This window comes from Xiphophorus couchianus, chromosome 11 (assembly GCF_001444195.1).
Source record: "Xiphophorus couchianus chromosome 11, X_couchianus-1.0, whole genome shotgun sequence".
Taxonomy (NCBI): Eukaryota; Metazoa; Chordata; class Actinopteri; order Cyprinodontiformes; family Poeciliidae; genus Xiphophorus; species Xiphophorus couchianus.
Window position 1 is genome coordinate 6,658,011 of NC_040238.1, and position 27,964 is coordinate 6,685,974.

The 27,964-nt window shown below is 40.0% G+C and overlaps 1 protein-coding gene across 4 annotated transcripts; it reads left to right on the plus strand.

Annotated features, from left to right (window-relative positions):
* Nucleotides 1-3,288: 3,288 nt before the first annotated feature.
* Nucleotides 3,289-27,734, plus strand: popdc1 (popeye domain cAMP effector 1). 4 transcript variants are annotated; one of them, XR_003597353.1, is made up of 9 exons: nt 3,289-3,415; nt 4,060-4,317; nt 9,576-9,700; nt 10,121-10,308; nt 10,611-10,719; nt 12,270-12,437; nt 12,524-12,665; nt 20,056-20,301; nt 20,378-20,479. XR_003597353.1 is itself a non-coding variant. In XM_028032276.1 (9 exons), coding segments are annotated over exons 2-9 (999 nt in total). In that variant the 5' UTR covers nt 3,289-3,415; nt 4,060-4,094; the 3' UTR covers nt 26,964-27,074. The 4 variants fall into 4 exon arrangements, 3 of the variants coding, with proteins under 3 accessions (XP_027888077.1, XP_027888075.1, XP_027888076.1); XM_028032276.1 differs by lacking the exons at nt 20,056-20,301; nt 20,378-20,479 and adding exons at nt 20,895-20,936; nt 26,962-27,074; XM_028032274.1 differs by lacking the exons at nt 20,056-20,301; nt 20,378-20,479 and adding an exon at nt 26,962-27,734.
* The last annotated feature ends 230 nt before the right edge of the window (nt 27,735-27,964 follow it).

The following is a 27,964-nucleotide window of genomic DNA, read 5'->3' on the forward strand; positions in this document are numbered from 1 at the left end:
TCTGGATCTGCTGCGTCTCCCTCACCGCTTCCACCACACCAATTCATGACAATTTCCAGTTTTCTGAAACTTGCAAATAAGGTTTCCCACAGTGTCGTGTGTGATGCTCGTTGTGATGCTCTTTCCATATTTTCTGTTAAAGTTTCGTGCAACCATGCGACTGCTTCCTGATCCAGCCATTAGTATAATTTCAATTCTTTGCTCTTTTGTCAAATGCGTCTTCTTGGGTGTCTGAACTATATAAGAAATACACATTTTACAGTCTCATATGTATGGAAACGTATGACCTACCGTGTAGATATCAAAAATATCTAGATGTTTTGTAGTCTGCTCACTAACAAAAAGAGTTGAGCATCAAGTTGCACCAGTAAGCATTTGTCAAATGTCGATGTAATATTTAGATAAGATGTGGTCGATTAAGTGACTCAGTTAATAAGTATTGTTTAAATTTCCATGTGTAAAAGAAAGTCAGGGGCCCACATGCTGTTAAATCTGGCACTGTAAACAGTGGCGGTTTCTGATATGGGCAACATGGGCAACCACCCAGGGAGGGATATTGTGGAGAGTAGCATGAGGGCCTCCACCTCCTCCCCCACCCACTCCCTGCTCTTACAACTGGAAAGTTGGTTTGCCCAGGGCACCAAACAGGCTAGGACCGCCTCTGAGTGTAAAGATTAATGATGGATCAGTCGCAAATATTTTGGCTCATTGAAGTGAACGATGGGAGCCGACTCCTCACTAAGAGCTATTTTCAGGGCCGGCCCAAGCCTCCATTGGGCCCTTAGCGATTATTTGTTTCATTCTGAATCGCACCCATCTTTACATAGACAGTTACATAATTCCTGTCTATGTAACTGTAACAGTTACATAGACAGTCTTGTGAAACGAGATATTTTCTACCTGTTGCTCGTTGTTATCTCGTCTCTCCAGGTCCGTTAATGTTGTGTGTAAAAGTGAAACCACAAAAACAACAGTCATTGTTCAACTTCACAATCAGCCAGAAATGATCAAATAATCAAGTGCATAAAATCACATCAACAACTCAACATAATCATCAGAAACCAAAGCCACAAAGAAGAAATGAATTACCGGTACCTTAGAAAAATACAAAAATACGAAGACGCGCCTTCGGAGACCACTGTGTGTGGCAGTTAAGACAGTTCCACCCCAGTGATCTGACCAGTTGTTTTAGTTCCATTACTTTTATATCAAATATAAAAGTAAAGATTTTTTACTGTCTGATGCTTTATAACGTACAGTTTAGAGGTGGACTCAAACAGCCCGTAATGACATGTTGCTGTTTGCAAGCCAGAGACCATGCAGCTTTTACCAAGGCCAAGGAATGAATTCATCGCTGTCTAAGCTATCCTCCCTGCGCATTTTCCCAGGGTACGAAGAATAGATGTGTTCATTTCATACAGAAACATTTTACTCGAGAAAGGGACCAAAGTTTATCAGCTATCCGTGTTTTTCATCCCTTCAAACTGCCTCAAACTGGTTCCTGAACCACACAGAGCTCTCCTGACCTCTGACCCAGTGCATCAAACAGCAGATTTGATTCTAAAAATTAGCACACATTTCATATAATATCTTCAAACCCTTATAAAACAGACCTGAGCAGTTTCAGGACTAAAACATCTATCACACTTAATATTTTATAATCAGTTTTCTACGTCTTTGGTTATAATGAACTGAAATATTTTTCAGAAGAATTTATGACATACACTTCGTAAGAATATGGTCTAATATAAAAGCTACTACTAATTTTAATCAAATTGTGCTCATAATATCTAAAAAAAATGTTTGACTGATAGTTATTGATTAAATCATTAGTCTAAATCTAACCTAAATTGAGGGCAACTCAAAACAATCATGATCAGTCTAATATTTCAACATGCGCTAAAGTCATCATCATTAAAACTAGCATAATTAATATTTCCAACAACAGGCAACCAAAAAATAATTTGGTTGCCTGAAATAGAATTCTGAAATAGAACTGTATTCTATTTCAGAATAAAGTTCTGAAATAGAGTTTTGTTTCCAAAAAATAGAACTTATCTAAATAGTTTCCCTAGATTCTTAATTCCAGAAATGGAGAATTTTTGAAACATTGCAACAGAAAGAATACTTGTTGAAATCCTTATTTCTGGTATATTTTACAAATCCAAAATATTGAGTTGTGGAAACAAGCAGACAGTATCATATCTGTGATTTTACTGCTGCAAAATAAAACGGTTGTCTAAAGTCTAGATTTACGAAAAATCAACTCTAGTGATGTGTCGGTCGCGAACGATCCGGCTCTAAGAGCCGGCTCTTTGAAGTGAACGATTGGAACCGGCTCCACAATGGGAGCCGTTTTAGGATCCTATTTGGGAGCCGGTTTTTTTCTACAGTATATCGCTGTCTCTCCGCCTCCCTGTCGTTGTGCTTGTGCTCTGCAAGTGCCAGAGCCGATAGTTTTTCCCCACATTGTTTGTTTTTTTGTCCTGCGGTGCCTCGCTGTCTCCCCCTTCTCCCTCTCCTTCACGTTTTGCTCTTCTGCCAGCGCTAGAGCGGAGAGTTTTTTCCCTCGGTCGGTCCACTGCCCTCATGTCAAGCGTGTGCTCCACACATCTGACCAATCACACATAGTTTCAATTAATAATGTGGCGGGAAAACACTGAAAAAAAAGTTTATCTCCACTTTTTTTGTGGAAACGGCAGGCAATTGGCCAAGCTGTATAGCGTTCGTCTGCAGGTGTTTATGTACAGACACTCAGTCAGCGTCAAGAAGCACAGAAAGAAGGGGAGTCAGTGTGAGAACTGAATAGGTGAAAATAAATGAGTGACAGAAAACGGAGCAAGATTTGGACTCATTTTAATGCTACATCAAGCTCCAGGGCAGAGTGCAGACTGTGCAAAGTCAGCATTTCCTATTGTGCAGACTCGACAAACAACCTGCACAGCCACATGCGGACATCACACGCATCGGTATTGCTATAGCATTGTTATACGGCATTTTTACTCATCATAAGTGCTTAACAATGTCAATAATGAAACAAAATATTATAAAATTAGGTTTAAGCTATTAATTAATTAATTAATAATGTCAAAAATATATATGGGGAGCCGTTTGGGAGCTGAAAGAGCCGGCTCTCCACAGTAAGAAGAGCCATTAGAGCCGCATCTCGAAAAGGAGCCGAAAATCCCATCACTAATCAACACTGTTCAGGTCCCAATGTGACATGTCGCCCCCTATCGGGAGCTTTCCGGTACTGCTCTCATTCGCTTGCCCAATTTAGCCTCCCCCTGTCAGCTCTGTGGAATGTGCGATGCACATTACGCAGACACCGAGAGAAGGTCCAACCTGCGGTCACTAGAAGCGCTCCGGTCCGCTTGCAGAAAGCGCTCTTTTGTCTTCGCCCTGAACATACTCGGTAAGAAGCCTCCCGTTTCCCTCTTCGTCATTAGGAAAGCGTTTTGGAAAGTTAGAGTTGGGGGGAATTGTTGTGTGAGTGCAGAACTATTTCCGATTCTATTTTTACATGGGAGCCTTGGCAGCGCTGGGAACAGAGCAGGCTGCAGCTGTTCCAGGACAGCTAAATCAGCTCTCCCTGACACTTCACTGTGTGTGAGGACATGATGGGATGGTTCAGCTCCGCAGCGAGATTCATCTAAAAATAATTATGCTTCATGAAGATTTTATTAGTAAAATATCCCAGAGTAAAGTACATGGACAGTAAACAGTTGCATTTTCCTCCAGTCTCTACCCTGTACCTGCTGCAGGGGAAACATAACTCACCTGCTGTGTTTGTATGTTCGGATTAGAAATTTTCCTGAAGTATAAAATCCACATTTTTGTAAGTTAATTCTGGGGATTTAGGCAGGTTCGAACAGACACAAATATTTCTTCCACTTCCGCATCTGTTCCAGAAGTGTCCGGAGGCAAAGCTTTCTCATGCTTTGCTACATGGTGGGTTTGCTAGCTGACCAGAAGATGGAGTCCAGCATCAGCACCAGTAAAGAAGTGGTCAGTTACTGTCAACCTTATATTCATGCAGTTCTCTCACCTTTTTTGCAGCCGTGTCCTGGTCCTCTGGCTGAAGCTCCATCAGGATGTCTACACCTGACTCAACCTTCTTCCTCACCATGCTGCCCACATTAACCTCATCCACTCCAGAGGTTCCAGCTGTGGAGGCCAACGCCACCTCCTGCCAGCAGTGGGAGCTGGTCCATCACATGCTGTTCCATCTGGGGAACCTGTCCCTGCTGCTGGGCCTGCTCATTCCCACCACCCTGGGGCTGCACATGATTTTGCTGCGCCTCCTCCTGATGACAGGTCAGCCTCCCCAAACCTCCTCTGAAGGCATTTCACTGATAATAATGTTGCATCAGACACAGCAGAGAACTGCACCTATCATAGTATTAGACTTCACAATATTTAGACTTTAATTCAGAGTGTACTGGGCAACATAACACTGAGATAAAGTTGTGTCGAGGTTTTACTGTTTTTCAATATGTTGTTTAAAAGTTTTATTCTACTGTTGATGTCTCATCATCAGAGCTGAGGCCTTAAAAGACTCTGGCTGAGTCAGTTCCACTCTGGAGAATATGGGGGGTGGCATGGAAAAACCTTCTCCACTTTGTTTATCTTTGCCTGGATAGACTGGAGACAGGAAACAGCAAGAATTATGGGAAATTGAGTTCTTTTTTATTTTCACCTACTAAGGACTAGCAGAGCTTTGCTGGATTCAAGATGAATAAAAATTTAAATAATAAATATTGAAATGGTAATGTTGCCAATGCAACTTCAGTAAACTGGATCATCATGTCACGGCATTACTGCGTCCTTTTTTTCTTTCTTTTTTTTTTAGAGAAAAAAACATTCATAGGACAAGAGTCCTACAGTGCTTGGGTATTTGTAGTGCTTGTTGATATGATAGAGGAAAAACGAAGATGATGTTAAAATTACTACATTACTACTACTAAAGAGAAAGAAAACTAATAATATTAAAGTAATAACAATATTAGCGATAATTAATTGAAGCTGTCTGCCCCTGAGCAGACCACCAGAGATCAGAGGGCGCAGCTCAGTGAACTCAGTCCACAACCGAACCAAACCACCGGTCCAGATGTCCCCACTCAGCCCATGGAATGATAGGTCCACCTTGTGTGCTGTGCTTAAAACCTTGGATACTCTATACTCTAATCTTGTGTAATGCAGTTGAAAGAAAGACATGGCAAAATGGGATGTGATCCCAGTTTAGACCATACTTCCCTATTTTTGTGTTTTTGCTTTTCTTTTTTTTTGTTTAACACAGTAAAAATAAAATACTGCATCTGATGGAGCTTCAGGTGGGATCAGAGTGTTTGCTTCAAAGTATGAAACCAAACAAAAAGTGGGAAATGTCTGTACACTATGTTAGTATACAGACATTCACATTCAAAGCTACACCAAATCTGTGATTGAGCTCAAGTTAAAGCTTTTAATTATACTTTAATCAATAACTCAACAACATAATAGCAAGAAAAAGATCAAATAAAAAGGTCACCTTTGACTTGATTTGAAATGTTTACTTAGGCTGATCTTCCCATTTCAGATTAAAATGACTAATCATGTATGATCTTGCCTTTATTTTAATTTAAAAAAAAAAAGTTTTTGTTTCTGCCTCATTTCCCTTTCATTTTTAAAAATCTGGTAGCCAAAGAAGAAAGTTTGATTAAATGGTTCAATTTATTTTCTCTATTTTTCTGATTGTTTTCAATCTGTTCAGTAGGTAGAAGAAGAGCACCTGCTGCCTCTTGTGTTTACGATGCTCAGTACTGCCCCCTATCACAGAGGCACGGTACTTTCTGCCTCACCTCGCAAATTTTTACTGCACATTTAAGACAGGTCAGAAAGACTAATTTCTCACTCACATTCATTAAATATATTAGACAGACAGTAGAACCTAAGCATATATGAAACATGAAAATAAACATGTTTTTAGAAGTATATTGGCAATATTGGGAGAACAGCAATAAGCATGTAGCAACAAACTGCTTCACTCACTTTTTGTGACACAGCGCCACCAAGGGTGAAGCACAGCACTGCACTGCCTCAGCCTGGTCTTCTACCATGTATTTCCAACTGCCAATTCATAAATTCAGCGATTTTGACCATAAAAATGTTGATATATTACCAATAAAAAATTATTTAAAGAAATGTCAAGTGTAAAACTTGATTTTCTCTTATAATTGTTAGAATCTGTTTTACTTCTCATGCACCTATTTAACTTGTAAGGATTACAGGTGAGGCACTGCCTGACCTGCCTCCCCTGACTGCACATCACTGGTTTTGAGAGGCAGTGGTGATGAATTTGCCTGATTTAGATGAACAAAGACCTGCATTTGGCAATGTAAGGTCTCATAATTTATGATCCTAAAGGTTCACAAATGTTTAATGTCCTGGAGTACAAAAGGAAGTAATTTAGGAAAGATGAAAAGGAAATATTTTACAGCATGTTAAGATTCCCCAAACAAACAAGTCAAGATTGTCCATCAAGGACAAATGTTTGGTCAGATTGTTCAATTACTATTTGTATTTCACATACATTTAATCACATTTTATCATGTAAAAATAAAAATCACTACATTCTGGTGAAGGGCTGCACAGTGGCACAGTTGGTAGAGCCGTTGCCTTGCAGCAAGAAGGTCCTGGTTCAATTCCCGGCCAGAGTCTTTCTGCATGTTCTCCCTGTGCATGGTGAGTTCTCTCCGGGTTCTCCGGCTTCCTCCCACAGTCCAAAAACATGACTGTCAGGTTAATTGGTCTCTCTAAATTCTCCCTAGGTGTGAGTGTGTGTGAATGGTTGTTTGTTCTGTCTGTTTCTGTGTTGCCCTGTGACAGACTGGCGACCTGTGGTGAACCCCGCCTCTCGCCCAGAGCGTTAGCTGGAGATAGGCACCAGCACCCCTCCTGATCCCTCTAAGGGACAAGGGTGTACAGAAAATGGGTAGAGAAAAAAATGAGAAAAAACAAAGGATATACAAATTTTAATAACCCTCAATGAAATCCTGTGGATCCAATGTCAGCTTACAAGTACAGGTCCTTCTCAAAATATTAGCATATGATAAAAATTTAACATTCATATATTTTAGATTCATTGCACACTAACTGAAATATTTCAGGTCTTTTATTGTCTTAATACGGATGATTTTAGCATACAGCTCATGAAAACCCAAAATTCCTATCTCACAAAATTAGCATATTTCATCCGACCAATAAAAGAAAAGTGTTTTTAATACAAAAAAAGTCAACCTTCAAATAATTATGTACAGTTATGCACTCAATACTTGGTCGGGAATCCTTTTGCAGAAATGACTGCTTGAATGCGGCGTGGCATGGAGGCAATCAGCCTGTGGCACTGCTGAGGTGTTATGAAGGCCCAGGATGCTTCGATAGCGGCCTTTAGCTCAGCCAGAGTGTTGGGTCTTGCGTCTCTCAACTTTCTCTTCACGATATCCCACAGATTCTCTATGGGGTTCAGGTCAGGAGAGTTGGCAGGCCAATTGAGCACAGTGATACCATGGTCAGTAAACCATTTACCAGTGGTTTTGGCACTGTGAGCAGGTGCCAGGTCGTGCTGAAAAAAGAAATCTTCATCTCCATAAAGCTTTTCAGCAGATGGAAGCATGAAGTGCTCCAAAATCTCCTGATAGCTAGCTGCACTGACCCTGCCCTTGATAAAATGCAGTGGACCAACACCAGCAGCTGACATGGCAGCCTAGACCATCACTGACTGTGGGTACTTGGCACTGGATTTCTGGCATTTTGGCATTTCCTTCTCCCCAGTCTTCCTCCAGACTCTGGCACCTTGATTTACGAATGACATGCAAAATTTGCTTTCATCCGAAAAAAGTACTTTGGACCACTGAGCAACAGTCCAGTGCTGCTTCTCTGTAGCCCAGGTCAGGCGCCTCTGCCGCTGTTTCTGGTTTAAAAGTGGCTTGACCTGGGGAATGTGGCACCAGTAGCCCATTTCCTGCACACGCCTGTGCACGGTGGCTCTGGATGTTTCTACTCCAGACTCAGTCCACTGCTTCCGCAGGTCCCCCAAGGTCTGGAATCGGCCCTTCTCCACAATCTTCCTCAGGGTCCGGTCACCTCTTCTCTTTGTGCAGCGTTTTCTGCCACACCTTTTCCTTCCCACAGAGGTGCCTTGATACAGCTCTCTGGGAACAGCCTATTCGTTCAGAAATATCTTTGTGTCATACCCTCTTGCTTGAGGGTGTCAATGATGGCCTTCTGGGCAGCAGTCAGGTCGGCAGTCTTACCCATGATTGGGGTTTTGAGTGATGAACCAGGCTGGGAGTTTTAAAGGCCTCAGGAATCTTTTGCAGGTGTTTAGAGTTCATTCGTTGCTTCAGATGATTAGGTTCATAGCTCGTTTAGAGACCCATTACATTATGGAAGATAATGAACTTTATCACAATATGCTAATATTTTGAGAAGGACCTGTACATAGAGTAAACAGAGATCTGCTCTCTGAAGGCCAAACAGGTTAGGAAGAAAGTTGTGAAGCAGCATAAAGCCAGGCTAGACTCTGAAATAATATTCCTAGATTGAATACTTCACAGAGCTCTGGTCAGTTAATCATATTAAAATGAAACATGGACCACATAGACCTACATAGATACCCATCTGACTTGACAATGCGTCAAAGAACAGCGTTAACCACAGAAGCACCTAAGAGACCCATGGTAACTCTGGAGGAGCTGCAGAGAGTCACACCTCAAATGGGAGAGTAAGTTGTGCACTTCCAAAAGCTCCACTATGTAACTTTTATAAATAACACATTTTTTACATATTTGTTAAAAAAATGTACAGTATCTCCTCCACCTTTTCCCTAAGTTACTATTGACGTCTGAAGAAATGCACTACTCCAGGTCAGAAATAACCAGGAGGAGGGTCTTGGTGCTATCAATCAACTTTGTGTACTCACTGCTAAATGTGCTCATGGCCGGAGAAACAACTCACCGTTCCAGGAAAACAATTTCTCTGCCATCGTTGCTAACTAGCCTGGCATTCATGGCTGGTTATGTTGTGGTGAACCAGCTGTAGCTCAGCAGAGATCCTGGTGGAGGGTGTGAGTAGAGCATACACAAGGTGAGACCCTCTTTCTGGCTCTGATTGGTTGTTTCTGACCAGGAGTGGTGTATTTTTTCAGATGGCAGGGAGGAGGCAGAGGAGCTTGATTCTTTTCACAGATTCTGTCTCATATTATCCTGTCAGGATGCAGTGACAATTTTAATAAATATATTAAAACATATAGCTTATAAAGTGACATACTAAAATAGAAGAGAAATTTAGCTCATTCCATGAACATTACTTACCATTATAGTACACCTTTAACCACTTCTTCTTAAATAAGCAGTATACCAATGAAGGTTATTGGAATTGCCTCATTCATCACTTCCATTGCATTGGGTTGAGGTGAGCTGCACAGAATAATTTTATTACAAGTTGTATGAAAATTAAAAATTTCAATCATGCAGCGGTTAATTGGCTGGACCTGTACTCCTTTACTAGCTTTGTTGTTTGCTTTATTTTGACAGGATGCAGTCTTTTCATTGCTTGGGCCACTTTGTATCGTTGCAACCTTGATGTGATGGTTTGGAACGTGGTGTTCTTGGTGGTCAACTTCATGCACTTATTCTTTCTCCTGTATAAGCGCAGGCCGGTGAGTTCTGCATCTCCATGCCCTATGCTCTCTCTTCATCATATTGTTACCATTACCTTTTACAGTATGGAAACAAAATATTAATGCTGAAGCACAGTCTTTAGTTTTTCCATCACTACCTAAGCTAATGATCACCATGTCCTCTGACATTTGACCCATTTGTATGCTAAGAATATTCAAGCAGCATCAGGACTCAGTGTTCAAATCACTAGGATCAAGTCACTAGAATGAGACCAAGATTCATAATAAGATGCAAAAAAACCTTTCTTCGCCCTCAGTTGTATTATCTAGTCACTGTCTCTCAAATTGGTTTTTACAAGCAATATACTCAATAAAGCTTTTTTGTTTTCATTAGTGATTATTTTAAGTGATTTTAGTTTACTAGAAGGATGAATTGGGGCTGTGACTGTGCTCTTTCAGATTAAGATTGACAGGGAGCTGCGGACTGTCTACAAGCGGATGTTTGAGCCTCTCCATGTGCAGGAGGCTTTGTTTCAGAGGCTAACAGGACAGTTTTGCACCATCCAGACTCTGAAGAAAGGCCAAGCATATGCTGCTGAGGACAAGACCTCCGTGGATGAACGCCTCAGTATCCTGCTCAAAGGAAAGTAAGTTATATTTGCAGCATGGCTAGCTACAGATTATGCTCCTTACTGAAGCATAATCTGAATAATCATGGCTTCTGGCAGAAAACTATCACATCCACACTTACCTTAACAACTTCAGGTTTTTTAAAGTTTCATTTATAAATATTTATAGCATCAGAAAAGTTTGCATCTACTTTATGCATCTACTCGTCATATAGGGAGGCTAAGTCTTCAAGGTTTTACCAATAGTAACACTTATTGACGATTGTTATCAGTAATTTATAAAATTGATAAGAATTGTGAATTGAATGTTTTTGACACAGGATGAAGGTGTCATATCGAGGTCATTTCCTCCACAACATCTATACCAACTCATTCATCGATTCTCCAGAGTTCAGGTCTACTGAGATGCACAGAGGGGAGAAGTTCCAGGTAAGAAGCAGAAAGTCAAAGAAAACATAAATATGCATATGCACCAGCCTATGACATCATGATATACTCAATCCTACACTGAGTAACTCTGTGTTGTAGCCAGATAAGCTCTAACCTCCCAGTGCATGGACTAGTTTAGGCCCTTGCAAGAAACCAAAATGCAGTGTAACAAGGCGGCCTTTTGCGGTTGGATTTTACAATGAGGATGAAAACCTTGAGGCAGAGTCAGGTGGAAACAGCAGTGGTTTATTCTTCACACAAAATCAACAACACTTCACAGGTGAAACTGCAGTCTTAAATAGTCCCAGCTGTGACGGACCAAACCACATTTAATTCACAGGGGAATCTCAATTCATCAATCTCCATCTATTTAAATAAAATACCTTCTACTAAATACAAACATCTCCACCTATCCCCCATAAATATCTTATGTTTTATCATTACACCATAATGAAACACCACAAAACCCATAACCCCCCCCCCCCCCCCCCCACACACACACACACACACACTTTTCAATGGCCTCTCCCAGAAACCATATACTGTATGGTGTCTGGACCCCCAGGGCAGCACTTGTCCAAACACCCTGGAGAGGACACAAAAAAGACAGGTGAGTCAATCTATAATAGCACTCCACACTTAACAGAATCTGCACAAACATTTGCTCAGTTTTACCCACCAGTAGCTCATTGCTCTGAGTAACAATTATCCTCTCTTCACAGGCAACCACCTCACTACGCAATGAGGAGCAGCTGTGCAGAGCCCAGAACAAAAGGCTACATGCTAATCTCTAAAAATACTCAATAAATACAATTAAAACTTCTTATGTGCAAATTGTTATTAATGTGCAAATCTATGCTTAAAGTGCAGTGCTAAATAAAGTGCTTGTTAATAAAGTGCAAAAATTACTTTTAAAAGTGCTTTACACTGATTTAAGTAAAAATAGTTCAAGTAATGAAGATCTCTTCATTACATGAAGTAATGGACAGAAAGTCCATTTAATGGACGTACTGCTCACAGTACATCCATTAAATACTGGTAGTAATAAAGTGGGGCCTCCATGGATTGGATTTGATTACTCAGCAAATCCCATAAAGAGTTGTCTGACTTGAGGTCTGCAGAATTTGGAAGCCAAAATTCAAGTTATGACTAAAATCAACTTTTAATGAAGGTTTGCTTGAGGGCATGGCAGTGGCACAGGGTAAAGCACACCACCGAAGTACAGAGACCTTTGTCCTCTACTCGGCCATCAGAGGTCCGACTGCCGGCCAAGAGTCCCATCCTCTTGACCATTACCTAATGTCTTCCTTCTCTCTCATAACCCACTTTCCTGACTACTCACTGTCAAATACAGTCCAGTAGAGGCAAGAAAATCTTTAGAAAAAATTAAGTTTGCTTTAATTTTTCTTGCCTGACCCTCTCATTCCCCAACCAGCCCACCATTTTCCAATACACTGGTTCAGTTCTGATGTTCATATGGGCACCGTCGATGCTTACAGTACCAACTTCGGAAATGAGTGAAAATTGTATTGATGTGTTCTTACTGATAGGTGACAATAGTGGCAGAGGAGAACTGCAAGTTCCTGTGTTGGTCTCGAGAACGGCTCACTTACTTCCTAGAATCAGACACTTTCCTGAATGAGGTGTTCAAGTACCTCATCGGCAAGGACATCACCAACAAACTGTACACTCTAAATGATCCCACACTCAGTGATAAGGTGAGGATAACTTTGTAAAGACACAACAATGTTTTCTTACCGATTGTGTTACCAGAACTTTGCTGCTGGTGGCGGTTGTGTTCTAGGCAGTGAAAAAGATGGACCGTCAGCCCAGCCTGTGCTCTCAGCTTTCTATGATGCAGATGAGGAACAGCATGGCGAGCACTAGTGACACAGATGATGTTCTTAACCAGATCCTACGAGGAGGATCTGCTGGATCATCTCTCCGTAAGTGTCACTATCCCTTCAATTCAAAACAATTTTTTTGGTCATTTAAATGGCTATAAGTTCTGCCTGCAATATGCCTGAAGATCTAAGGTAACAGTAGATTACTGAACTTCTCTAGAATTTATTGTATTGTTAGATAGAGTTTGGGCTCATTCTTACACTCTACCACAAGTTCGTGTTGAGAAACTTAAAAAAGGAGAATGGACAATGAACTTAACCCTTGTGAAAAATAAATATACTAAGTATATAACATTTTAGCATATTTGAGCATACTGGAAGCTAGACTAATCATCATTATACTTGACGTTTGTTAAGGATTATTTACCTTGAAGCATGTTATTTTGGAACAACTAATTAAATTGTAGAAAACCACTATTTGAAGTGCACTAAGTGTGCTATTACCAGAAGTACACTTTTTAGTTACTTTTCAGTGTCTTATTATTCTGCTTTGCCACTTTGTAAATTACATGCTTCATATACACTACAGCACTACAGTACACAGAAGGATCAATTACTACACACTTTCTGATTAAAAGAAAATTGCATTTTGTATTCAATATATTCACATTTTTCAAGAGTACATTGCCAATATACTGTCACAGAATTATACAAACTGTCAATGTATTAAAAGTTTACAGGGAACATGCTTATGAAAATTAGCACAATAAAAAAGATACACTTTAGAGGAAATGTGAAAAATATTTAATCAAAAGAGTATTGTTTTAATTTAGTGTCACAGTATTCCAGTATTACTCCAGACAAACTGGCTTTTCTAATTCCAGGGAGAGTCAACGACCTAACATTTCCATTCACTGCACCACTGCACTTAACAGAAACCTACAAAAAAAAAAACAATAGAGTAACTAAACAGAGAACGCACTTGTGATTTAAAGAGTACAGAAAAACGGCAAAGAAAAAAGTTTGATTCACAATTTTAGGACGTTGTTACATGTGGTATCATCAGAACTGATGATGATTGGGACCAGAGGTCGCGTTAACAATATTTTCCGTATTTGACCGGTTATTTTTTTAAACGACCGGAAAATTTAAACCCGTCCGTCATTTGACAGGTTATAAACAGGGTGGAAATTAACACCAGCCACTGGCCAAGCAGGTAAAAGTATGAAGTGGCATGTAAATTGGAGCAACGCAACCGCCACTGTGGCGGGTTGATAATTTGAAAAGAAAAAGAAAAAAAGCTGCATTCAGTTTGAACTATATCTGGCGGCCCTACGCTGTCATAGTTTAACAAAAAAAAATAAATTAAATCAAATTTTTATCGACCGCGACAGCCCATTGGTTGATTTTATTGACGGACATTGGGCTTATCCAATGAAATCCCTTAGTTCTCCTTGTCCCGCCCCTCCCCTCTATGTTTATAAATAGCACCATTTCAGCTAACCGGAGTCCGAGAAAATGAGCGGATACGAGACGAGCAGGTCAGAAATACTACAACAAATGCTAAAAAGCACATAAGCCCATTCAGAAAAATGTGTCAACTAACTTTGACCGTTGGAGGAGATTCAGTAGCGGACAAGGAGACGGAATGAGCGATTCAGGGGTTTTATTATCTTCGAGGAGGATGATGAGAGAGACGTGACCAGGGACAGATTGAGGAAGAGTTCAGATTAGCTGCTGCTGCCCGGTGGAAATGTTCATAAAGAAAACGTTTCATGCAGGTACGAAGGCAGGTGTGTGTGAGGGGGAAGCTAACACTAAGCTCCATTTAGTCAGAAAATCTCTGGAATAACACAGGATTGATGATGATGATGATGATGATGGCACGTGGAATTGATAATGAAGACGTTCTGAGATATTTTAGTAATAATTGTTCATTTCAATAGGAAACGTAATAAGTAAGGGAAAACAAATAAAACAGTTAGAAAACAGCTTTTGATACAATTTAAAAATATGGTAGAAATGACTAGACACATCTTTAATAAATATTATCAGGGAGAGTTGTTGCCAAAATTTGGAAATGTTCAACATATTATTGCAAGAATGTTAGGGTTGTGTAGTTAAAGTTTGTCGTTAGTAATTACTTCAAATGAACTTATTGCACTACAACCCTGTTAAGGTGTCCATGCTTTTGAAAACGTTTGGGTACCCCTATTAATCTGAATTGTTTTTATTTCTAAATATTTGGGTGTTTGCAACAGCTATTTCAGTTTGATATATCTAGAGAGTAGAGTGCCTTCTCCGGGTCAGGGGGGATGTCCTGCCCCAAGTGGAGGAGTTCAAGTATCTCGGGATCTTGTTCACGAATGAGGGAAGAAGGGAGTGGGAGATCGACAGGCGGATTGGCGCAGCTTCTGCCGTCAAGTGGGCGCTGTGCCGGTCCATCGTGGTGAAGAGAGAGCTGAGCCAAAAAGCGAAGCTCTCGATTTACCGGTCGATCTACGTTCCCACCCTTATCTATGATCATGAGTTTTGGGTCGTGACCGAAAGAACGAGATCGCGGATACAAGCGGCCGAAATGGGTTTTCTCCGTAAGGTGGCTGGGCTCTCCCTTAGAGATAGGGTGAGAAGCTCAGCCATCCGGGAGGGACTCAGAGTAGAGCTGCTGCTCCTTCACATCGAGAGAAGCCAGTTGAGGTGGCTCGGGCATCTGGTCAGGATGCCTCCTGGACGCCTTCCTGATGAGGCGTTCCGGGCACGTCCCAACGGGAGGAGGCCCCGGGGAAGACCCAGGACACGCTGGAGGGACTATGTCTCTCGGCTGGCCTGGGAACGCCTCGGGATTCCCCCGGAAGAGCTAGAAGAAGTGGCTGGGGAGAGGGAAGTCTGGGCCTCCCTTCTGAAGCTGCTACCCCCGCGACCCGACATCGGATAAGCGGAAGAAGATGGATGGATGGATGGATATCTAATAACTGATGGACACAGTAACATTTCAGTATTGAAATGAGGTTTATTGGACTAAAAGAAAATGTGCAATATGCATTAAAACAAAATTTGACAGGTGTTGCAACCCAGCTCAGCCAGGGGGAAAGAGAAGTAACATTAAAGAAACCTAGATGTTAAGGTTTATCAGTTTGGAATTTATTGTTTGGGTTTAACAAAATAAAAGGTAAAAAAAACCCTACAGTCAAAAGGTAAGGTGTTATAACCAAAAAGAAAAATACTGAATAAAACAATGTCCACAAAACAACCAGAGTTGGAAACCAAAGATCTTAACCAAACAAAACAGGACCAAAACCTAAGACTAACAACAAAACTCTAGTAGGCTACTATAACCTTATATACAAACCCCCCACAGGGACTATCACAGGTAACAAAGATTTACAAAAGCTAACAAAAAGACAATACAGTATACAGCAGTCAACAAACACCCAGCAAAGTGGCAAGCTGTCACTTAATTCTTCACTTAGTAAAGAATCAGCCACACCTTCTCCCAGGAAGTCTTGGGTTTAAAAAGGGAGGCCTCATCAGGGATTGGTGGAGCTGATAATTGGTGAGCCAATCAGCTCTGCTGTAGACCTCAGGGAGTGGCACAGGAGGATTAGGGCTGCAGCCAGTTCCCAATGGAGTTCATTTCATTAGGAAGCTGCAGATATACAGAAAAGAAAGAGACAAAGGAAACATACAAGGCCACTGGCCGTAACAACAGGTGCAAAAATTTGGATACCCTTATCATTTTATTGATTTGAATACCATTAACAACTTTTCACTGACTTACTGAAACACAAAATTGGTTTGGTAACTTCATTAAGATTTGAACTTCATAGCCAGATGTAGCCAATCATGAGAAAAGGTATTTAAGGTGGCCTATTGCAAATTGTTCTCCTGTTTGAATCTCCTCTGAAGAGGGGCATCATGGGGACCTCAAAACAACTCTCAAACGATCTGAAAACAGATTTTTCAACATAGTTGTTTAGGAGAAGGATACAAAAAGTTGTCTCAGAGATTTAAACTGTCAGTTTCCACTTTGAGGAACATAGTAAGGAAATGGAAGACCACAGGGACAGTTCTTGTTCAGCCCAGAAGTGGCAGGCCAAGAAAAATATCAGAGAGGCAGAGAACAAGAATGGTGAGAACTATCAAACCACAGACCACCTCCAAAGACCTGCAGCATCATCTTGCTGCAGATGGTGTCACTGTGCATCGTTAAACAATTCAGCGCACTTTGCACAAGGAGAAGCTGTATGGGAGAATGATGCGACAGAAGACTTTTCTGCAACCCTGGCACAAACAGAGTCGCTTGAGGTCTGCAAAAGCACATTTGGACAAGCCAGCTTCATTTTGGAATAAAGTCCTGTGGCCTGATGAAACAAAGATTGAGCTGTTTGGTCATAAAAAAGGCGTTATGCATGGCAGCAAAAAAATACAGCATTCCAAGAAAAACACTTGCTACCCACTGTAAAATGTGGTGGAGGTTCCATCATGATTTGGGGCTGCATGGCCAATGCCGGCACTGGGAATCTTGTTAAAGTTGAGGGTCGCCTGGATTTCATTCAATATGAGCAGATTCTTGAGAATAATGTTCAAGAATCAGTTACGAAGTTGAAATTACGCCGGGGATGGATATTTTAACAAGACAATGATCCAAAACACCGCTCCAAATCTACTCAGGCATTCATGCAGAGGAACAATTACAATGTTCTGGAATGGCCATCCCAGTCCCCAGACCTGAATATCATTGAACATCTGTGAGATGATTTGAAGCAGGGCAGTCCATTCTCGGCGACCATCAAATTTAACTGAACAGGAATTGTTTTGCAAAGAAAAACAATTCTACCTGTTGCAAACACCCAAATATTTAGAGATAAAAACAATTAAGATTAATAGGGATGCCCAAATGTTTTCATATGACTGTATGTATGCAGGTTCGTGCAGACGGGGGGGCGAAGGAGGCTTGAGACATTGCCCCTTTTATCTTGATGTCCCTAGTGCCCTTTTTGAATTTTATGAAGAGGAGGGGGCGGATCTGCGCCCTCTAACTATCAAATTATGGGCAAGAATATATATATATTTTTTACCTTGTTTTGTGAATAAAAACGTAGGTCTGATGTTGACGTTAGAAAAACGGTTTCAATTTATTTTTTCATAATTGTCCTTGCAATAGCTGGGACAAAACCCGCCTCTTTCCTAAACAGAAATGCTTCGGCTGCAGAGAAAACGTCTGACTAACTTCATCATTCTGCAAAATGCCTGGTTCGCTACAGGCAGTCTGAGTTGCTCCCACTGACAGAAAGAATGTCTGTCTTTATATCAGACATCCTGATATAAGACACGGTACCGACTGTCACTGCGAGTCACAACGCAGCTCAAAGCCCTGGTACCACCTGGCCCAAGATAATATGGGGTCTTAGACAGACCCCTCCTGACCCCCCTTTCCCAAAACCCGTCCTACTAAGAACCTCAGCATCACTAACATGTTTAAATACAGATAAGGTGAATCTGTGAGAGGGAGACCAGGTTTATTGGCCGAGTTTAAAATCAATCACTGATTATTGGTTGTTTGCTGTGATGTATTTGTGAACAAACCCAACTCAAACACAAAGATTACACCATATTGTAGCCATGGCAACACAGCAATCAAATTGTCAAGATGGTTCTTTAAACTTTTACAGGGTAAACTCCCTGCTTAAATCCTAAATGTACAATTCTTTTTTTATCAGCACGCAGTACTCCGATGCTGTTTTGTTGCTCATTCTGCTGCAGGTTGGCTCAATTTTGACGCGCAAGACGTAACCGGTAAAATCCGGTTTAGGATTTTCAAAATAAAAGATCCGAAAGTAGTTCATTATTTCTTGCGCGGACCGGTACCAGTCCGTGGCCCGGTGGTTGGGGACCACTGATCTAGTGGATGAAGAGGGAAGCAGCAGGCAACAGAAAATCCCCCAAAAGAGCCAAACTTCGGTTCCCAACATTTATTATAAGTTATTGGGGTCACAATCAGTGGTTTATGTCACTATGGAGAAAAATGTAGATGCATTTATCTGCTGTATGTGTGATGGGATCTGGATTCACGCTTCAATTAGGTGAATATTAACAATACCGCATAAAAATGCGGCTAAGTTGCCGATGTTAATATGACTATAATTTGACAGGTAAAAATAGTATATGACCGATTTTTTTAATGTGGTCAGTCAAGATGACGGATAACAAAAAAGTCTAGCGCGACCTCTGATTGGCATTGTTAAAAGTAGAAAAATAGTCAGCAATTACATAAAGTCAGTTGATGCTGGCATTAGCTATAAAGTGTGGGGTAAGTATGGAGACACACTACCTGAAAAGCTTTCCATCCATTGACATGCTGGTCCTTGCAGGGTGGTGAGGGGGGCTGGTGGTGCCCATCTCCAGCAGCCATCAGATGAGAGGTGGGGTTCACCCTGAACATGTCACCAGTCCATCACAGGGTTCTGAAAGCTAACAATGAATAAAATGTATGAAAGAGAAATGGTACAATAACAAAGGGAATACATTCTGTCAAATTATTTTCAAATCAATACATGTTTATTAAGCACTTTGTAGTGTTGGAAATACACTAGTTTCTGCTGTTGTTAAAATGTAGCCAGCTGCTCAGTAAGAAAAAAACGTGTCCCATGAAGACGATGTGGAGATTTATCCAAAGAACTGTGGTGGTGCTCTTTTGGGGCCCGGGCCCCTTCTGAGACAGGAAAGTCTTTAGGTTTTGTAATACCTGGTCCCTCGCTTCCTCTTTCATCTTGATTTGCTTAGACTGCAAAAATATGTTGAAGATAAAAACGAGTGATAACAGCTTCACAACAAAGTCTCCTTGACATGCTGAGTTTAAGTAAAACCAGATTAAGTTATATTTAAGATTACTACCAGCTAGCAAAAAGTTAGCATCCTTTGTCCCTTCAGGCTCCTTTCATGACCCACGTTTCATTTCCATCCAGTTCTTGTCCAGTTGAGTTGTCGTCTAACTTGGACTAGGACGTCACCAGCTTGAATTTACCAAAACTACTAACTATTATCAAGGCTCTCTCTACTTTTAAGGGAATATTATCAAACTTATTATTAATGTGTGCCTTGTCATGCTATTTTCTTAGAATTTTCTATGAAGACTGGAAAAAACAAAACATTGCCATAAATTCATCTTTTAATGCAAAATGTCACATGCAGCAACGAATTGCTGCATGTGACGTTTTGCATTAAAAGGTGAATTGTAATAGATTCGGTCAAAGTCTGCCTGGATGCGGACTTAAAGGTGGAAATAGGACCCAAAATGGGCGAGGTGAAGGGCGCCCAGTTGGATGTGGAGAATGTGGGACACACTACACACTCAAACCCTTCAACATGAACGCGCATTAGAAGAACACAAGGGTGGAACTAGGGTGGGAGTGGGAGTATTGGGACAGGGCCTACGTGTTCATGTTTATGAGTTTGAAACAGTTCCTGTATTGGTCACATGACTTTCTTATAGCGATATGCACATTGACACATGCTCCGACGTGTTGCCGGACAAATCACTGCCTCCTGTGGATCCCAGTGGGAAGTTCAGCTGCCTGAAAGCAGGATACCATTTCTACCTCTCTGCCTCGCTCCATCAGACTTCTAGATCTCTAATATGACCGCCGATCTCGTTCTCACCTCTGGAATGAACATAATCCATTCACCACACCGGACTCTGGCTGTTCCTCCCTAGTGCACCACTCAGATCCGTTCAAGAGTAAGCACAGTTATTCTGCTTTATCCCTCTTTGATCATCTCATTTCTGGCTGTTATTAACGCCACTTTCTTTCCAGACGGAACCGTTCCTGTGATCTTCCCACTCCAGAAAAACAAGAAGATCTTTTCACCTGTACAATCTGATCTCAATTTGAAAATAAATACAATTTCTTTATGTGGCTTCTCGTATATGATTCTGCATGTGGATTAGAAAATTAAACCAGAACATGCCGTTTTCACTGTCTCAACTTGTTTAGAATTATAGTTGGCAGATTTTGAACTTTCAAGCTTTCCCATACTGCTTCTTTGACTCTAGCTTTAACTTTCATTGAATGTTATTTTTCACCTCAATATTTGAAAGAGCCTTTATGTACAATCTTCTTATAATATCAAAGTAGAATAGTCTCCATTTTCTTTAACCTGCAACAGTGTGTGGAATTATACTAGTGTTTTCGCTTCTCCATTGTCATAATTTATTTACAAACTACAGTATAATTAGGTCCCCCACTGTAAGCTCATTGTAGTGTATTTAATTTTCCCACTTAGACAATATGTAGTGTTTCTCTGACAGTTGTCCTCCTGTCCAACCTTCAGCTGTGACCGCTCCCTCAGACACAGCACTTCCATGGAAATGTTGTAAGAGCACCTCTTTATTTCCCCCCTAACTCAACTTTCTGTAACCAAACACAAACCTACTGACCTGATTAGAGTTCTTCACTTGACATCAAAAATTTCAACTTCTTCACGATTAGATGACTTAACCTCTTCAAATCTACATTTGCCTTGTTTAACAGTCTTGTCCTAACTGTTGGGTGCTATTAACAGTTTATATAGTCAGAGGTTCGTCAAAATAAGATTATTGAAAGGCTAAGGCAGTGTTGAGGACTGGTAACATCTGATGTGGTCCTGTTAGTTGAAATACCCAGAGCTTCATTTCTAGGATTTAAGCCAGCCCAGTGCTGTTACTTTTGATACCTACATGTTCAAGCCTTTAGAGAATCTTGTGGTCGACTGTATGAAAAATTGCACTGAGATCAAGCATAACCAGAACAGACACAAGTCTATTATCTGAAGTCAAGAGAATATCATTTATAACTTTCAGAACTGCAGTTTCAGTGCTTTGATGAAACCTGACTGATACTCTTCCAACAGGCCATTAAATGCTCAAACACTTGATTAGCAACTATTTTCTCAAGAATTTTAGATATGAAAGGGAGATTAAACATAGGTTTGTGATTTATTAAGTCATCTTGATCAAAAGAAGGTTTCTTAAGTAAAGGTGTAATTGCAGCTTAAAAGCCAATGTGCCCATGTACTAAGAATAGGTTTATCATATCTAAAAAGTGGGCGGTAATCAAAGGGAACAGTTCTTTAAATAATTTGGTTGAGACAGAGTCCAACATGTTGAAGGTTTGGAAGACGTTAATGTTTTTGATAACTCAGAAAGCTCAACTGACTCAAAGCAGTCCAAAGACATATCAGTGTTGGGTATCAAAATTTGCATCAATGTTTGGCTTATGTAATTATTAATTATTAATGATTTATTACTAATTAGACAATTAGTAATATTTAGGTTTCTGTAGTTGAATCAGGGCTATATCCAAGAATCTTTGGAGTCATCAGAGAAACGGAGAGAGAGAGAGAGAAATCAATGAACTTCACAATTATTTGAAACAAGAAGACAAAGAAAGAAAGATCAGCAGAACCACAACAGCAACTAAAACCCTGCATTACTAATCAGTGTGTCCCTCCCTGCAGTGGGAGACGTGAGGAGGAAGAAGCAAAGGTGGAGGGGATCAGGTCTAGAGACACTGTTCAGATTTTGACCCGCCTGCCACTTTGGAACAAAGAGTGATAAAACTCGACCATGTGCTCAGGCCTAACCTTAAGTTAAACCGAGGATCATGGCTTTGTGACTCAGCGTACAGAAGCTCTTATAGTCAGTAACACATTCAGTTAATGCATAGATCTCCTCTCCATGTGGCTGCATAGTTTCAGTAGTCTTATAACAACCATGCAGGGTTTTTTCTGCATCCTGTAACCATCTTGTATGCCAAACAGAGCAAGGCAAACTTTGTCCAAAGATTTCAATTATTTTCTTTTGGATTGAGGTGACTAATAATTATAGGATAGGCTGTGGTGTTTAAATAGTGCTCAGTCGACACTAATGGAACTGTATAAAATATTCCCTGTATCATTACACATCTTTCAGCAGCTGAAACAATTTATGCAAGGGAGCATTAGTACATGCTTTCATACTTTTGTACCCATTTCCTAACATTTGAATGTTCCAGCTGAAGCTAAGACTTCATGAGCCTGTTCTAATTGTAGCTTCTTAGCAGACAGGAGTGGCATGTGGTATGGTTTTCTGCTGCTACAAAGACCTAGAACTGCTGTCAGTAGGCCTTTGTATTTAAGACTTTACTAAATCATAAGTTTGTTGTTAAGAGGATCATCTCTTCACCTGTCATCTGTTGGGGCAGCAGCATCAGAACCAGGGACATAAAAAGGCTCAACAACCTGATAAAGAAGGCTGGTTCTGTTCTGGTTCTGTTCTGGGGATGACAGTGGAACTTTTGGAGATGATGAGGCAAAGAAGGATTTTTCATAATATCATTAAAATTGTGGACAACACTGACCAACCTCTTCATGAGACTGACCTTGGAAATTTTGAGTGTTTTCAGTCAGAGGCTTCTTCAGATTCAGTGTAATACAGACTGCTACAGGAGAATTTTCCTGCAAACAGCAATCACTGTCTACTGTACAATAACATGATGAAGAATTAATGAGTTACAACAACATTTAATTTCCCTTTGGGATCAAAAAATTATTTTTGAATTTTGAATATGGTTTTTTATGAAGGTGATGTTGTGCATTAGATCATTTTTAAAACATTGATAATTTGTGTTCTCACCATTTAGACTTTCTTTAGCTGTGGTATTAATCCACATGTGGTGGATTAATACTGTGAAGATAATGTTGTTGTCTAAAACTAAATCAAAGAGACTGGACTGAAAAAATAACATCTCTGTTCACAAAGTCCTATTACTCATATTGTGCAAATGCTACTGAGAATTCAGTGACTTTAAAAATGAGTTTGACTGGTACATGATACAGTTGAACCCAGAATTATTCATACTCCCTGCCAGACTTACTCTAAAATAATCATTTAATTTTACCAATTTGTTTCTTTAGCTGCAAGTAATGTTAACATTCTGAATTGTTACACAATATGTGGAAGGAGTTAAAGATTAGGTGATGGCAAAGAGACCGTCTAGCCCCAGAAACTTGGACCTCATCACCAAACACCAACATTTTTATCTTACAAATGAATAATTTTAGGTGGAACTGTTGTTACCTAATGCTGACTGGTTAAAGGTTATCTTTATAGTGGATAGTAACATTTAAAAACCACAAAAAGGAAGACATAATAGAAACATTTAGGAAGGGAGAAGCAAATTCTAAAAACAAACATTTCAATCAGAAAAATCAATGTACAGCTTCACTGCAAATCAATGTTATGTTCCTTGGGTCTTTCAGAGAGCAGGACAAAACTATAGCTCTTTATTCAGTTCACTTTTTTGTATATTTCTACTTGAAAGCAAAAGTAACATTAAAGCAGCTCTCTTCAGATGACACTAATTAATACATATATTTGAGCCTGTATGCATACATTCAGAATTGTACATCCAGTTCTTAGAAGTCATTATCTTAAAGTGCTATAAAGTAATTCTGCAATGAATAAAAATATTATAATGAAGGATTCAAGGGTCACAGATACTTAGAATAATGCAGGGCCATGCAAAGACCTATGGAGGGGCAGGGGCTCAAATTTAAAAAAGGGGCACATTGAACAAAAACTCCTTACAACAACATAGCAACAACCCATATTAATCAAGAATCTAATTGGATCCTACTATATCATTGTCATCATGAGGGAAAATTCAAAGCAAATGTAGTCTATATTTTCCCCAACAGGTATAAAGTTTCTGTTTCTGCTGCTGACAGTCCTGGAGGGCTGAGCTGATCTGAGACTGTAGCTGTTAAACAGACCAGAGGAGAGAAGGTCTCTGGTTATAAAGTTATGAAATAAGCAAAATTGCTGCCATTTTACTAATGAAGCCCTCTCACTGTACAATAATCTCACTGTACAATAAAAGCTAAATCATTGTTCTGCACTAATCAGTCCGATTTTGCACAACTGCACTGTGGCACACTTGCTGTACATATATTTACATATACATATCTGCATTTTTTGAATCTTTGCAAGGACTGCTCTTAAGTTGTTTCTTATATTAACATCATTTTACATTTTATTTTTTATTTTATCTACAACTACTACTCAGTGGTAGTTGTTATTGTGTCTTGTCTCTATGCTGTAACTGCGAAGTAATTTCCCTGCTGGGATGAATAAAGTACTTCTATTCTATTCTATTCTATTCTATTCTAATAATATCTATTTAACCTCTACAACAACCTGATTTATAGATCAAAAAACTCAACTCAAACTCTACATAATAGTTTGATGTTAAACCTTTGAGACCTAAAATTATAAGACTGGGATATCAAGGCAAAGAAAACTCAGTAGCTGCTGGTAGGGGCCATTCAGGGGCCTCCAGACATTCAGGGGCCCCTAGAAATATAGCATATAGCTCCCATATTTATATTTATACACAATATCTATATCTCTTTGCTATAACCCCTTATAGTCCATACATACATAGTCTTGTACATCTGTAAATAAATATTATATCTCGTAGAGCACTTCTGGATAGATGCAAACTACATCTCGTTGCTTGTACTTGTGACAGTGCAATGACAATAAAGTTGAATTCTATTCTATTCTGTTCTATACTATTCTATTCTAAATGGTTTAATTGTAACACAGACCATAGATCTAAACCTGTAGCATCATTTATAGAGAATGACAATGTTATTACCTTTTATTTAATGCATCAGCTGAGAAAAATAAATAGTACATTTAGGATTTAATTAGGAAGTTTACTTTGTAAAAGTTTAAAGAATCATCTTGATAGTTTTATTGTTGTGTTACCATGGCTACAATATGATGTAATCTTTGTGTTTGAATTGGGTTTGTTCACAAACACATCACAGCAAATAACCAATAATCAGTGATTGATTTTAAACTCGGCCAATAAACCTGGTCTCCCTCTCACAGATTCACCTTATCTATATTTAAACATGTTAGTGATGCTGAGGTTCTTAGTAGGACGGGGGCAGAGGGGTTCTGTCTAAGGCCCCATATTACCTTGGGCCGGCCCTGGAGGAACAGCTGCTGCGATGCACATCTCTGGAATCTACCTGGAATCTACCTGGAATCCCCCGGTGGCCCCTGTCAGTCCCCCAATGCTTTGGAGACATTTTGATTCATTTCATTGTGTCATGTTTGGCTTTTTGCTGCGGTTCTAATTATTGCTACAATATTTTCTCTGATGTTTATTTTGTGAACTATCTTCCTTTAATACTTGAGGTTCTGCAATAACTTCCATTTACAGCCGCGAACCTCCAGCCCAGATCCAGTCAGCAGCGGCTTTAAACTGCCTGGTAGAAACGTTAAGGAGAAGCAGAGCGAACAGAGAGCAGGTGGTACCAGGTGGTACTGGGTGGTACTGGGTGATACTGGGGCTTTGAGCTGGGTTGCGACTCGTGGTTACAGTCGGTACCGTGTCTTAAATCAGGATGTCTGATATAAAGACACATATTCTTTATATCTGTCAGTGGGACCGACTCAAGCTGCCTGTAGTGAACCGGACTTTTAGCAGAATGATGAAGTTAAAGTCAGAAGTTTTCTCTGCAACATTTCTGTGTTTAGGGGTGAGGCGGGTTTTGTCCCGCTATTGCGAGTATGATTATAAAAAGATAAATAGAAACAGTTTTTCTAACGTCAACATCAGACCTACGTTTTTATTCACAAACCACTGTATGAAAAAATATTCTTGCCCATAATTTGATAGTTAGAGGACACAGATCCGCCCCCTCCTCACCATGGACCCGGAGTCTGAACAACATGGAGGCTCTGAGAGTCATTATTAGACTGAGGGCAGCCAGACTAGTTTAATTTTACTAAATTATTATATTTAGCTCAATATCATCGCTGAGGGGCACAAACAGGCCTTCTGACATACAGATTAAAAATAAAAATAAAAAATTCTGAAACCCCCCCCAAAAACTCAAAAAGGGCACTAGGGGCATCAAGGATAAAAAGGGCAGGGGCTCAAGCCCCCCTCGCCACCCCCGCCCCCCTCTGCACATGCCTGGAATAATGTCTTAATGGAAACTACTCACTATAACTCTGCATGCAGGTAAAAGGATGGCATACATGGAAAGCATATAATGTGTAATTTTCTTTCATTTTTTGAGAAAAAGCTGTGTTAAGTGTGAAACCATTATCTGCATTAGAAGGAAACAAACCATCTGATAAGTGAATGTGGTGAAGATACTTTCAAAATTTTATGTCAGATGCGCTACACCCAGCTCCATGAAAGGGTTCTTCATGTTGTGAGGCAGACACTCCCAGAGCTGCCGAGGAACCCTGGGGCTGATAATCAGTAGTTCTCAGTTTTACATTTTCTAACCCCTGGTAAAAAATGTGCATTTTATTTCTTCCTTATTGATGTAACTGTAATATTTATATTTCTAGAAAAATCACCTGAAACCAAATCTTCGACTAAGATGAGGCCTATAGAGGAAGGCATGGAGGATGATGTTTTTGAAGAATCCGTCTCCTCTGTGCAGCAGCACACAGCTTCCACCAAAGACGTGTAGGGATCAGGTGAAGATCAACTAGCAACACCAGTATTTTATCACCTCCTTTAGAGCCTGACTACTTTACTGATACCTGCCAGTGCCAGTAAACAAAGAAAGTGTTCATTTGTAAGCATCCTTTATACACAGTGTTTGTTCATTAGAAAGCATGAGTTTTATTTTCCTTTGTACTTTTTCAGTGTTGTGTTGTTTAAAAATTAATCTTTGCAAAAATATGTATTTTTTGCAAAATCAAGACAACTTCTTGGTTTGAGGGAATTTATGTAAAATATTATCAGAGAATACAAATGTTTGTCACTAGGTCTTTGTATTTAAGACTTTACTAAACCATGTATTTTAGTGTAGCTGTTTTTCCTTATGCTTCTGAGGTTTATTATATTCTGCTGCATTTCTATTCTTTCATTTTTGGCACCTGCTGTCATTGTTCCTATGGCAATCACTGCTGTAGTATGTAACATTTTTGTCATCTGCCATCTACTCAGTTTTTTCCTGCTAAGTCAGATAATAGTGCCCTCTTGTGTTCATTTGATTAAATACATGACTGAATCATTTCAGAAATATACTGTGTTCGATCATAACTGTCAGAAATGATCACTGTCACTAACAATTGTAATTCTATGAATAAATAAATGTTTAAAAATGGGGAAACTCTGAAGTTTTTTGGGTAAGTGCTATGGCACGTAGTCACGTGGCACAATCTTTGGGTTGAACACACACACACACATGCACCCCCACCCACCCACACACACACATTATTTCTTTGCAAAAGCACAGGATGGGTGGAGTTCCAGATACAGATTAGGGTAAATAAAAGGCATTATAGAAACAGCTATGGTCGCTAGATAATTACCATCAGGCATAATATTATGACTACTTTG

What these genes read in the sequence shown, in the direction of transcription:
- popdc1 (XM_028032274.1), top strand. Translation starts at nt 4,095, where the DNA reads ATGTCTACACCTGACTCAACCTTCTTCCTCACCATGCTGCCCACATTA. An exon ending in TCCTGTATAAGCGCAGGCCG is followed by an intron (nt 9,701 to 10,120) that starts GTGAGTTCTGCA and finishes GTGCTCTTTCAG; the next exon opens with ATTAAGATTGACAGGGAGCT. An exon ending in ATCCCACACTCAGTGATAAG is followed by an intron (nt 12,438 to 12,523) that starts GTGAGGATAACT and finishes GTTGTGTTCTAG; the next exon opens with GCAGTGAAAAAGATGGACCG.